This window comes from Staurois parvus, unplaced genomic scaffold (assembly GCF_062004578.1).
Source record: "Staurois parvus isolate SC_StPar_1 unplaced genomic scaffold, SC_StPar_1.0 ptg000949l, whole genome shotgun sequence".
Taxonomy (NCBI): Eukaryota; Metazoa; Chordata; class Amphibia; order Anura; family Ranidae; genus Staurois; species Staurois parvus.
This window is the reverse complement of record NW_028318745.1, coordinates 118,322-132,164: the sequence shown is the minus strand read 5'-3', so window position 1 is coordinate 132,164 and position 13,843 is coordinate 118,322. Positions and strand designations below refer to the sequence as shown.

At 45.6% G+C, this 13,843-nt stretch overlaps 1 protein-coding gene across 2 annotated transcripts in view; it reads left to right on the top strand.

The window, feature by feature from the left end:
* The window catches only part of UBE4B (ubiquitination factor E4B), a 114,953-nt gene that overhangs the window by 16,400 nt on the left and 84,710 nt on the right, over nt 1-13,843 (top strand). For both annotated transcript variants that reach the window (XM_089656915.1, XM_089656914.1), the window contains exon 2: nt 13,573-13,759. In XM_089656915.1, coding sequence (XP_089513041.1) covers nt 13,573-13,759 — 187 coding nt within the window. The remainder of the gene's footprint in view (nt 1-13,572; nt 13,760-13,843) is intronic.

Here is a 13,843-nt window from a genome sequence, read left to right as displayed (position 1 = left end):
ATTTGTAGTCTAAGTATAAGGTCGCGCTCCTCCGATATAAGTGGAGATCAAATGTATTTTGGATTGCCAATTAAAACTAGTTATGTAGAGTGTGCATATCATGTTTCTTTTTTACCAAAAAAAAAAAAAAAAAATCACACTTGACGTGACTGAGTAGTAAATGTCAACATAACTAAAATCACACTTGACATGACTCAGTAGGTAAATGTCAGCATAACCGAATAACTATATGAGGTGATTTGTGGGTTAGTATATTGTTTTCTCAAGTAAAGGCTGATTAAAATGGCTTCAAATCAGTGACTCTGTAGCTTGGATCCCTGGGCTCCCCTCTCTTGTCAGATCCCAGTGCTCCCCTCTTTCAGAATTGCCTCAGCAGGTCATATGCCTGTGCTCCCCCCTCCCAGCAGTGACTCAGCAGCTCTGATCCCTGTGCTCCCCTTCCACCGGTGATTCTGCAGCTCAGATTCCCACTATTATTCCCTCCTAGCAGCGACGGGTTTATGGGGGAGCTAAGCTGCTGAGAGACTTGAATCTCAGTGATTTGGCATCTCAGATCTCTGTGCTGGCCCTTTCAGCAATGACCCAGCAGCTGAGGTCCCTTTCTCCCCACAACCGTGACTGAGGAACTCAGATTCCCCTGCTACCCCCACCGAGCAGTGATGGTTAATGGGGAGCTGAGCTGCTGAGAGACTTAAACAACTTTAGTACTTATGCTTTGAAATTCGAGGATGAATTGTTCCACATGGCCTTCAGCTGTAGAGATTAGTGATTGCTTGTTTTAAACCCATTTACGTGATATGAATATGCAGATGCTTGAATGTCCATAGCTGCAGGTGTATTCTAAAGCAGGCCATATATACATAGAATTCTTTCTCTGAACTAAACAAAAAAAAAAATTGACAGGTTCCTTAATCCACGCTAATAGTTTGGATGGATGAATCTCCCACCGCAGGCTGTTATTTTCAGACAGCTGGTGTCTCCTGCATCTGATTGTATGCAGGTGCTTTTCAGCCAACAATTTTTGACTTTTGTCAGTCCATGTGTTGCCAACAGGGCCACCCCTGGAGCGAATTTCAACTGATTCAATATGAATCGGCCAAAATTTGTTGTGTTTATGGTAAGCTTATGGAAATTGGGTAGGCAGCAAGCTGATTTAAACTTTGTCTAAGGCAGTAGTCTCCAAACTGTGGCCCGAGGGCCAGTTGCAGCCCTAAGTTTGCCATTTTCTGGCCCCTGTGGCACTATTTCTCTCATTGATAGGAGGCATTGTTGACAATGGGCCATACTTCCTTCCACTAATGTAAACGATGGAACACTATATCTCCCACTGACATTAAAGACGGAGCACTATTCTTACCACTGATACCAATAATGGGGCACTAATCATGTCACTGCTAACAATAATGGGGCACTATTCCTCCCACTGACACCAATGATTGGGAACTATTACTCCCACCAAGTTCCAATGATGGGGCACTAGTCCTTCCACCAAGTACCAATAATGGAGCACTAATCATCCCACTGACACCAATGACTGGGTACTATTCCTCCCACCAATACCAATGATGGTGCACTATTCCTCCCACCGATACCAATGATGGTGCACTATTCCTCCCACCGATACCAATGATGGTGCACTATTCCTCCCACTGATACCAATGATTGGACACTATTCCTCCCACCGATACCAATGATGGGGCACTATTCCCCCCACTGATACCAATGATGGGGCACTATTCCTCCCACCGATACCAATGATGGGGCACTATTCCCCCCACTGATACCAATGATGGGGCACTATTCCTCCCACCGATACCAATGATGGGGCACTATTCCTCCCACCGATACCAATGATGGGGCACTATTCCTCCCACCGATACCAATGATGGGGCACTATTCCCCCCACTGATACCAATGATGGGGCACTATTCCTCCCACCGATACCAATGATGGGGCACTACTCCTCCCACCGATACCAATGATGGGGCACTATTCCTCCCACCGATACCAATGAGGGGACACTATTCCTCCCACCGATACCAATGAGGGGACACTATTCCTCCCACTGACACCAATGATGGGGCACTATTCCTCCCACCGATACCAATGATGGTGCACTATTCCTCCCACTGACACCAATGATGGGGCACTATTCCTCCCACCGATACCAATGATGGTGCACTATTCCTCCCACTGACACCAATGATGGGGCACTATTCCTCCCACCGATACCAATGATGGGGCACTATTCCTCCCACTGATACCAATGAGGGGACACTATTCCTCCCACCGATACCAATGAGGGGACACTATTCCTCCCACCGACACCAATGATGGGGCCCTATTCCTCCCACCGACACCAATGATGGGGCCCTATTCCTCCCACCGACACCAATGATGGGGCCCTATTCCTCCCACCGACACCAATGATGGGGCCCTATTCCTCCCACCGACACCAATGATGGGGCCCTATTCCTCCCACCGACACCAATGATGGGGCCCTATTCCTCCCACCGACACCAATGATGGGGCCCTATTCCTCCCACCGACACCAATGATGGGGCCCTATTCCTCCCACCGACACCAATGATAGGGCCCTATTCCTCCCACCGACACCAATGATGGGGCCCTATTCCTCCCACCGACACCAATGATGGGGCCCTATTCCTCCCACCGACACCAATGATGGGGCCCTATTCCTCCCACCGACACCAATGATGGGGCCCTATTCCTCCCACCGACACCAATGATGGGGCCCTATTCCTCCCACCGACACCAATGATGGGGCCCTATTCCTCCCACCGACACCAATGATGGGGCCCTATTCCTCCCACCGATCCTGTGATCCCAACGATGGGGCCCTAGTCCTTCCTGTGATCCCAACGATGGGGCCCTAGTCCTTCCTGTGATCCCAACGATGGGGCCCTAGTCCTTCCTGTGATCCCAACGATGGGGCCCTAGTCCTTCCTGTGATCCCAACGATGGGGCCCTAGTCCTTCCTGTGATCCCAACGATGGGGCCCTAGTCCTTCCTGAAGTCTGAAGGACAGTAACCTGGCCCTTTGTTTAAAACGTTTGGAAACCCTGGTCTAGGGGAACAAGGGAAGTTATGATATGCGTACATTAAACTTCAGATTTAAGTGGCTCTGTGTTGAAGCCAAAGTCACAGCCAGGCAAATAGAAATTTCAAGAAGAGGTTAGTAATGGAATCCTCCGTACTTATCTTGGGTTTCCTTTTTATCCCATGCTTGTCTGTTTTAAAGGTAAAAAATGTTTGTCACCTGATTTACAGGTGTGTGAAATCCCCCTTGTATTGTTCAGGAATGCTCTGTATAGCAGAGTATTTCCTCCTAGGGACTTGCCCACACTGACTAATGAGGTTAATGTAAAACCCGGTCCATGACATTCATTGTACATAGACTTGCTTACACTTTCAGTTTGAACTGAACCGACCATAAGCAGCATTTAGTCCATCGATTTCCAGATAAGACAGATCTCATTTATTCTGTGATTCCGTAGAGCCATCATGTGTTGAACAGCCTGTCCGCCTGCACCATTATGTGATTAGTAATTGCCTTTACCAGACCTTTTATTGCAAGTGCTGTTCGTGTTGTCATCTATCTTTATGTATAGTAAATACCACAACACTAATCACTGGGGTGAGTGTACAATTTCTGCCCGGAGGAATGTCTGCCAGCCACATATATTTTAGTTTAAACAAAATTAGCCATGAGTGTGGCACTTATATGTTCATTATTAAGAGATGACTGTTTCAAAACATGACCTAGTTTCCTGCCTAACCGAATCTGTCACCTGAAAATAGCAGACATTTTGTGACTGCTTTGTGATTAAAAATAAACCACAGAGGGCTTCTCATGCCAGTTTCATTCCATTTTCACAGCCCCTTTTTTAAATACAGCACATGCTTTCAGTGAAGTGCTTGGGGAGCATCTGTAAAATGAACATGCCGAGGGTGGGAAATTTGGGAGAGGCTATTTCATAGTGTTATTGAAAGATGAACTCCAGGCAGGTATAAAGGACATGAAGTAATGCAGTTCAATAATCATTAAAGTGTTACGAAACCCCAGACCCTGCATTCCCTATATCTGCTCTCCCTGGACCCTGCATTCACTATACCCGCTCTCCCCGGACCCTGCATTCACTATACCCGCTCTCCCCGGACCCTGCATTCCCTATATCTGCTCTCCCTGGACCCTGCATTCCCTATATCTGCTCTCCCTGGACCCTGCATTCCCTATATCTGCTCCCCCCGGACCCTGCATTCACTATATCCGCTCTCCCTGGACCCCGCATTCACTGTGGCCGCTGTCCCCGGACCCCGCATTCACTGTGGCCGCTGTCCCCGGACCCCGCATTCACTGTGGCCGCTGTCCCCGGACCCCGCATTCACTGTGGCCGCTGTCCCCGGACCCCGCATTCACTGTGGCCGCTGTCCCCGGACCCCGCATTCACTGTGGCCGCTGTCCCCGGACCCCGCATTCACTGTGGCCGCTGTCCCCGGACCCCGCATTCACTGTGGCCGCTGTCCCCGGACCCCGCATTCACTGTGGCCGCTGTCCCCGGACCCCGCATTCACTGTGGCCGCTGTCCCCGGACCCCGCATTCACTGTGGCCGCTGTCCCCGGACCCCGCATTCACTGTGGCCGCTGTCCCCGGACCCCGCATTCACTGTGGCCGCTGTCCCCGGACCCCGCATTCACTGTGGCCGCTGTCCCCGGACCCCGCATTCACTGTGGCCGCTCTACCACAGTACACAGAACATGGAAATGCAATTATTTTAGTAAATATAAACTGCTAAGTACATTTTCTCATCAGCAGTTAGAGCAGTCTTGTGACTTCTATCAGTGTTCAGCTGAGCACTGGTTAAAGCTTTTAGGAGGAGTTTTCATTCTTCTGTAAGAGGATGCAGGACCCCTGAACTCTGTCTGGACAGCGCTGATTGGCCTTGTGCTGTTTACATGCACTCTCCCAAGAAAAAAACCCAAACTTCTCTAGCAATACACATCAAACTTAGCATGTGGAGACTGACTCCACATGATATGTCTTATCCGGCGATAAGAGGGGGACACTGAAAGAAGGGGAGGATCAGAGAACACTGGATCAAACAGCGTTTTTATACAGTGCAGAGGATTAACCCCTTAGGTTCTACAGTGAGTATAACAAGCATGCTTTACTGCATATAAAGACAGATTTAATGGTTGAACTGGATGGACTTTTGTCTTTTTTTCAGCCAGACTAACTATGTAACTAGTCCAAGCTCATGCTCCTTTTTTTCTTTTTTTTTTTTTTTTTGTTCCTCCAATGAGCAGGCCTATTTGTTTACATTTTTCAGAATGTTCGCTTTAAACCTATTTTGGAATTTTATTTTACAGACGATAAATAAGAGACTGTTAACTGCCAATAATAACAATGTGTTCAGGTAACTCTTGGCACGTGCCCTGAGTCATGCAGATGTTGTATTTTAATAACCGATCCACTTTATTATTCATAAGACCTCAGTCCCTGAGTCAGCTGCATCATTGTGAAGCCCAGAGCAAAGTCATTTCCAGTGTTTCTTCATCACTTTTCGTGTTCTTCTATTTTGTTTTGTGCCAAAACAAGGCGGATAACTAATGATGTGTATTCCAGCATTCAGAGGAATTCATTATCCTGCTCTGACACGCTTCTTTATAGAAACAATATATATTTTATTAATAGCTTAGCCACGTGGCATAAAGGCTAACCTCAAGTATTGGTGTAGAGGTGTTGGACCGCACAGCTGGCAGTTCATGTCCGTAAATCAATGTATTTCTCTTCTTGCCGGCAGTCCTGTGTGAGATTACAGGGAGCCCGGGTAGAAGGCTCACCCCATCCGGATGTGGAGATGGCACCTATTCCAGGAAAACTTTGCTGGCCCAAAAGTTGGTCTTGCCTGTTTAATTTACAGTTGTGACCAAAATTATTCAACCCCCAATGCTGTAAAGGGGTTTAGGGACTATAGTGTACATTTGGAATTGTATTCAGAATCAAATCCTACAAGGACGTTGTAACTACCCAAATGCAACTAAAATGACATCAATTGTTTATGTAATACAGTAGTAAATGGTTCTTATGTGGTTTCTTCATTGCCACAATTATTCAACCCCTTAAAGACTACCACTCTGAAGAACAGAGGTTCATACAGGTGCTTTCCATCAGGTATTGAAAACACCTGTGGATGTCACCGAGCAGCAATCAAGCATAATAAGCACCAATTAGGCAGCTTTAAAATGACTGTGATACTCAGCTCCTTCTAGACATTTACTGGTGTGGTTACAAACATGGTGAAGGCAAGAGAATGGTCCAGGAAGACAAGAGAAGAGGTGATTTCTCTTCACAGGAAGGGCAATGGCTATAAGAAGATTGCAAAGATGTTAAACATACCAAGAGACACCTTAGGAAGCATCATTCGCAAATTCAAGGCAAAGGGCACTGTTGAAACGCTACCTGGTCGTGGCAGAAAGAAGATGCTGACTTCGACTGCTGTGCGCTACCTGAAGCGTAGAGTGGAGAGAAGTCCCCGTGTGACTGCTGAGGAACTGAGAAAAGATTTGTCAGATGTGGGTACAGAAGTTTCAGCCCAGACAATAAGACGCACACTGCGTAATGAAGGCCTCCGTGCCAGAACTCCCAGGCGTACCCCCTTGCTGTCTCCAAAGAATAAGAAGAGTCGACTGCAGTATGCCAAAAGCCATGTGGACAAACCACAAAAGTTGTGGGATAGTGTTCTGTGGACTGATGAAACAAAATTAGAACTGTTTGGGCCCATGGATCAACGCTATGTTTGGAGGAGGAAGAACAAGGCCTATGATGAAAAGAACACCTTGCCTACTGTGAAGCATGGTGGAGGGTCAATCATGCTTTGGGGCTGTTTTGCTTCTGCAGGTACAGGGAAGCTTCAGCGTGTGCAAGGTACCATGAATTCTCTTCAGTACCAGGAGATATTGGATGGAAACGTGATGCAGTCCGTCACACACCTGAGGCTTGGGAGACGTTGGACCTTTCAACAGGACAATGATCCCAAGCATACCTCCAAGTCCACTAGAGCATGGTTGCAGAGGAAAGGCTGGAACATTTTGGAGTGGCCATCGCAGTCACCAGACTTAAATCCGATTGAGAACCTCTGGTGGGACTTAAAGAAAGCAGTTGCAGTGCGCAAGCCTAAGAATGTGACTGAACTGGAGGCCTTTGCCCATGAAGAATGGGCGAAGATACCCGTAGATCGCTGCAAGACACTTGTGTCAAGCTATGCTTCACGTTTAAAAGCTGTTATAACTGTAAAAGGATGCTGTACTAAGTACTAAGATTGAATGTCACTTGGGGGTTGAATAAAACTGATAATGCTGTGAGCACAGAAAAGACATTTGTGGTTATTTCATTATAACTGTTATGTTATATTTGTCTGACCTACAAGTGCCTCTTTAATGTAAATGTAAGCAAGATGACTGAATGATCAAACGCAATGTCAAACTGGCCAAAACACTCAATTTCAGTGGGGGTTGAATAATTTTGGTCACAACTGTATTCTTGCCAATCATAAACCATTTGATGAAATCTAGTAGTTGACAGTTCCTAAAATCCCACTTTCAGAGGAGAGCTGCTCGGCACAGGATCCAGAAGATGGTAGCAATCGCTTTAACAGCACCAACTGCAGTGTTTGTTCGTTCCCCAGCGGCCCCTCAGGTATGAGATATGCATACTTCCATTGATCCACACTGAACCCATTGTAAGTATGCAATAAAGATCATACATGGAGGTCATCTTTAACCCCCCTGGCGGTATTCCCGAGTGTAGCTCGGGGTAAAGTTTCAGTACCAAAAGCGGTAACCCCCCCCCGAGCTACACTCGGGAATACACTGCAGCGCTGCTCCGGGATCCCACGATCACTTACCTTGTCCTGCACTCCCACGATGTCCCCCCTGCAGCGTCCCCGGCAATGTCCTCCGGCCGATGCCAGCATCTGTCTTCCGGGTTCCGTTCCCTGTGACGTCGAGATGTACAGGAGACAGAACTGGCAGGAAATTAAAAAATTTTAAAAGTGACATTCACTCAATACACTAAAATCACATAGTATTCCATTCCTGTATCAAACCATTTCACATACATTTTGTCCCGAGTGCTTTGTCCGGCGCCCTGCCTACATTTTTACTGTTCTTTCTGCCTGGAAACTGAGAAATGTCCATGGCGTCCAAAAAGCGTCCCTTTAGGTCAAAAGCGGTTTTAGACCGGCTAGAGAACAGCGATAGTAAATCAGAACCACTTGCAGAATTAAGTGATAATGATTCGTGGGGGAAATTCCTCATCAGACACCGAAAACGATTTTGCGACTTTGCTCAGCGATGTGCGAACTTGGGGCTCTATTTCAAATTTTTTTGGTTTGATTATATTATTAAATTAAATTTATTGTTATATTATTATTTATGATTATTATATTATAATTTATGATTTCGTGTTTCAAATTTTATCATACCGGGATGTTTACTAGACTCTTGTTCGGACAGATTTCAGGGAGTTATTCCTAAGAATTACAGGCATACAATAAAAAAATACATATTTCCATGCAAAAAAAACTACCGCTTTGAGCACAGAAATATGGACATAATTAGACCGCTAGGGGGGTTAAAGAATGTTACCCAGATATTGCATATGTAAGCTCCCAGGATCAGGGCCCTCCTATCCCTTTTGTATTGAACTGTACTGTTGCTGTATTGTCTCCCGTTATAATGTACAGCGCTGAGCAAACTGTTGGAGCGATATAAATCCTGTATAACAATAATATATATATCCTGTATAATAATAATAGTTCTGATTTGTTTGTCGAATTTCAACTTCGTTTTAGTTAGTCTTTTGACTAAAATGCCATTTTAGTTTTGTCATATTTTAATCATCTGAATTGTTTTAGTATTATTTATTTCAGGTACTTGTATAGCCCCGTCAATTTACGCAGCACTTTATATATATATATATATATATATATATATATATATATATATATATATATATATATATATATATTGTACACTCACATCAGTCCCTAACCCTCAAGGGGCGTACAATCGAAGGTCCCTAACCCTCAAGGGGCGTACAATCGAAGGTCCCTAACCCTCAAGGGGCGTACAATCGAAGGTCCCTAACCCTCAAGGGGCGTACAATCGAAGGTCCCTAACCCTCAAGGGGCGTACAATCGAAGGTCCCTAACCCTCAAGGGGCGTACAATCGAAGGTCCCTAACCCTCAAGGGGCGTACAATCGAAGGTCCCTAACCCTCAAGGGGCGTACAATCTAAGGTCCCTAACCCTCAAGGGGCGTACAATCTAAGGTCCCTAACTCACATTCATACATACACATACTAGGGACAATTTAGACAGGATCCGATTAACCTACCAGCATGTCTTTGGAGTGTGGGAGGAAACCGGAGTACCCGGAGAAAACCCACACAGGCACAGGGAGAACATGCAAACTCCAGGCAGGTGGTGCCATGGCTAGGACTCGAACCAACGATCCTAGTACTGCCAGGCGGAAGTGCTAATCACTTAGCCAGTTTTAGTCGTATTTTAGTCATCTGAAATAGTTAGTTGACAAATATTTTCTTTGATCAAATTCACACTTGCTGTACCATGTAATTGTGTTAAATAGGTATCCTTTTCTGTGTATTGCTTCCTTTGTGTGAAATTCCTGGTGATCATGCTCGACCCCGTTTTTCCTATTTCAAACTGACCACACTAGACATGAGAGCAAATCCATCCCAGCTTGGTCAGTTTTCTGGCTGTGCTCGGAGAACAGCCGGCCTGTCCTCCAGTGGCCAAGGCTTGTGGTGACACGCACCTCCTGCATAGTCATTCATTGTGAAGATCAGTGTACCGCTGTTTCCACTGTCCCACCGTTTCCACTGTCCCACCGTTTCCACTGTCCCACCGTTTCCACTGTCCCACCGTTTCCACTGTCCCACCATCATCTCTCCAAACCCCTTATGCAGCTGATCCATTGTAATTTTAAAAACCTTTAAAAAAAGGTGTTTATTTTTCCCAAAATGAAAATTCCAGTGCCAAAACCGAAAATTCAGGATGCACTTGGCCGAAAACCACAACGGACCGTTTAAATAAATATATATATAATTAATGTGGCTGGTGTTTTTGCAAGTCTATGGGACATGATTTTGCATTGAAGTCTATGGGACGTGATTTCCTGGTGATCCTGTCCTCTATTTATAATGTATAACCTTTTCATTTCTATTTTAAACTGAATGTGTTTTAGGCAAGAGCTCATATACTTTACATTTATTATGCTCTGAAATAAAATGTTCATTTCCAAAGAAGGTGAAAATAAGGTGAAAGTTCAGCAGATCAGAGTACAGAGAATCCCCGTAGAATTGCCTGACACCACGTTATATTTGTCATCTGTTTGCTTTTGTTTTTCTGCTTTTTCAATTGCTGGTAATCATTTAATTTGCACGCCGTGTCAGCACATACGCTTTAACTGTAAAACGCATAGGGTGTTATCCTATAGCTGCTGTCACATGTTCCCCGGGGAACACAGCATGAAGCTTGTTGACTGGATATCTTTTGTAGTATACAGGGCAAAGCAACAGATTACTTTAACCACTTGCTGACCCGCTCACAGTAAAATATTGCGATGGGCAGCAGGTGCAGGCACAGCAATGCACATGTACGTTTCTGGCCGCCGTCCAGGTTTGGGGTGCGCCTGCTTGTGCCCCCTGCTGACACAGCACATCCAATCACAGCACAGAGTTCTGTGTACGCAGAACAGTGATCTGGCTGTTTCTTCTCCCTGAAAAGCAGGGAGAAAAAAGTCAGATCTGTAAGTAAAAGCAGCACATATTACACTTGTTAGCCACACAGAGTTAACCCCTTGATTGCCCCTTGATGTTAACCCCCTCTTAGTCAGTGTCATTAGTACAGTGTAGTGTGTATATCTCAAATCCCTCTTGTATTGAACTGTATTGTTCTGTATTGTCTCCCGTTATATTGTAAAGTGCTGAGCAAACTGTTGGCGTCATAAATCCTGTATAATAATAATAATAAATCCTGTATAATAATATCTGATCGCTGCATTACTGTCACTAGTGACATCAGTCCTTCCCAGATAGTGTCTGTCTGTTAGTGTGGCGGGCAAAATGGTACTATCACAGTCCCACTATAAGTTGCTGATCACTGCCATTACCAGTATGGTGTCATAGCTGCGTGAATTCCAGCACATACAGGTCCCCAACACTTTTGAATGGCCTTTTCCTGCCAATCCTCTCCAGGCTGCGGTCATCCCTGCTGCTTGTGCACCTTTTTCTTCCACACTTTTCCCTTCCACATAACTTTCTATTAATGTGCTTTGATACAGCACTTTGGGAACATCCAACTTCTTTTGAAATTCCCTTTTGAGGCTTTCCCTCCTTATGAAGGGTGTCAATGATAGTGTCAGGTCAGCAGTCTTTCCCATGATTGTGATTCCTACTGAACCAGACTGAGAGACCATTTAAAGGCTCAGGAACCCTCTGCAGGTGTTATGGCTTAACCCTTGGCGTCATTCTGGACTCAAACCTTTCCTTCCAACCTCATGTCAAATCACTTACAAACACATGCAGGCTCCACCTTCGCAACATCGCCAAGATACGCACCTTCCTTACCCCAGACACTACTAAACTACTCGTACACTCCCTCATCATCTCACGCCTTGACTACTGCAACTCCCTCCTCACCGGCCTACCCCAGTGCAGGCTCTCCCCGCTTCAGACCATCCTGAACTCAGCGGCTAGACTCATCCACCTCACCACCCGCTCCACCTCTGCCACCCCCCTCTGTCATTCCCTCCACTGGCTCCCTATTGCTCAACGCATCAAATTCAAACTACTAACCCTGACCTACAAAGCCATTCACAACACTGCCCCTAACTACCTCACCGACCTGATTCCCAAGTACCACCCAACACATACCCTTTGCTCTTCACAGGACCTCCTATCTTGCTCCCTGGTCTCCTCCTCCCACGCACGACTGCAAGACTTCTCCAGGTCCTCCCCCATCCTCTGGAACTCACTGCCCCAATCCATCAGACTGTCACCTTCCCTCCTCCCCTTCAGGCGCTCCCTGAAACCCCACCTCTTCAAGGAAGCCTACCCCACCCTCACCTAACAGCCGTTCTCCTTCATTCCTCCTACCACTCCACCCCCCACAGCCACTTCCTCCTGTACCACTACCCCCTCCCTCCTAGATTGTAAGCTCCAAAGAGTAGGGCCCTCTAACCCCTCGTGTACTGTTGTTGTTGCTGTTCTGTTTCTTGTATTGTCCCCCCCTCTATTGTACAGCGCTGAGTAAACCCTTTGGCGCTATATAAACTCGATGTAATAATAATAATGAGCTGATTAGAGTGGGACACTTTGAGCCGAGAATATTCCACCTTTTCACAATATTCTCATTTTCTGAGATTGTGGATTTGGGGTTTTCATGAGCTGTAAACCATAATCATCACAATGATGACAAATCACGGCTTGAACTATCTTGCTTTGCATGTAATGAGTCTCTCTCATATATTAGTCTCACCTTTTAAGTTGCATTACTGAAATAAATGAACTTTTGCACGATATTCTAATTTTTTGAGTTTCACTTGTATATCTTAGTTTGTAGACGCTATAACTTTCACACAAACCATTTAATATACACTCACTGGGATTCTTTTTTTCTACCAAAGACGTAGCCGAATACATTTTATCGTAAATTTATGAAGATTTTTTTTTTTTTAACTGGATACATTTTATAACAAAGTAGAAAATAACTTTTTTTTTTTCCAAAACATTTTTTTTTTAATTTTTATAATAATAATAAAAAAAAAAAGTGATCAAATACCACCAAAAGAAAACTATATTTGTGTGAAAAAAATGCTGTAAATCTAATTTGGGTACACTGTTGCATTTGCCAGTTACAGTAGCGCAGTGCTGAATAGTAAGAAATGCCCTGATCATGAAGAGGGTAAGACCTTCCGGAGGGCAAGTGATTAATTCACTCTTCGCAGTGGCACATTCTTACCCATCCTTTGCTCCCCTGTGCTGTGGCAAGGGGGTTAATAGAGTCCCAACTGGAGTAACTGGGAATTTGAGCAGAGCTTTGGGGTGGGAGGGTTGATCAGAAGTCTTTGGATTGAGAATTTTTTTCCGGCAATTGATTCTCTAATACTTGAGTGATTGGCAGCTAGAGAGTTGAGGTTTGCCTGCACCATGGATGCAGTTCAGTGCATTTGCAGCTTTCCTGCAGGTTAGCTGTGTTTTGCTATAGATTTCGAATGTATCTTGTGGGTGTGGTGCACTTTTCGCATTCAGGAGTGCGCTTCCCTGGTTTGAGGTCGAAGGCCACATGAGAGGGGTCGAAGGCCACATGAGAGGGGTCGAAGGCCACATCAGAGGTCCACAGGTTGAGCACCCTTTCTGTAGAACCTTATTTACCTCTTTGTATGTCCAACTTTCCATGACTTTGTACATCTGTGCTATGCTTGTGTGCTGCTTATGTTCATGAATGTTTATTTTTTTATTACAGATTAGACGTAGGCGCCTGGCTCGACTTGCTGGCGGGCCGTCCTCACAGCCCACAACGCCGCTTACTTCTCCACAGCGAGAGAATCCTCCGGGACCGCCAGCAGCAGCACCAGCCCCCGTCGCCTCTCACCAGCTTGGCTTAAATGTTCAGGGCATAACCCCAGCTACCTCACCCATCGGAGGGTCAGGTGAGTGACCGACAGAGCAGCTCAGTGCACCTTATTCATTACACGTCAGTGATCTGTATTGGCAGTTTTGACATTTTGTTGGGT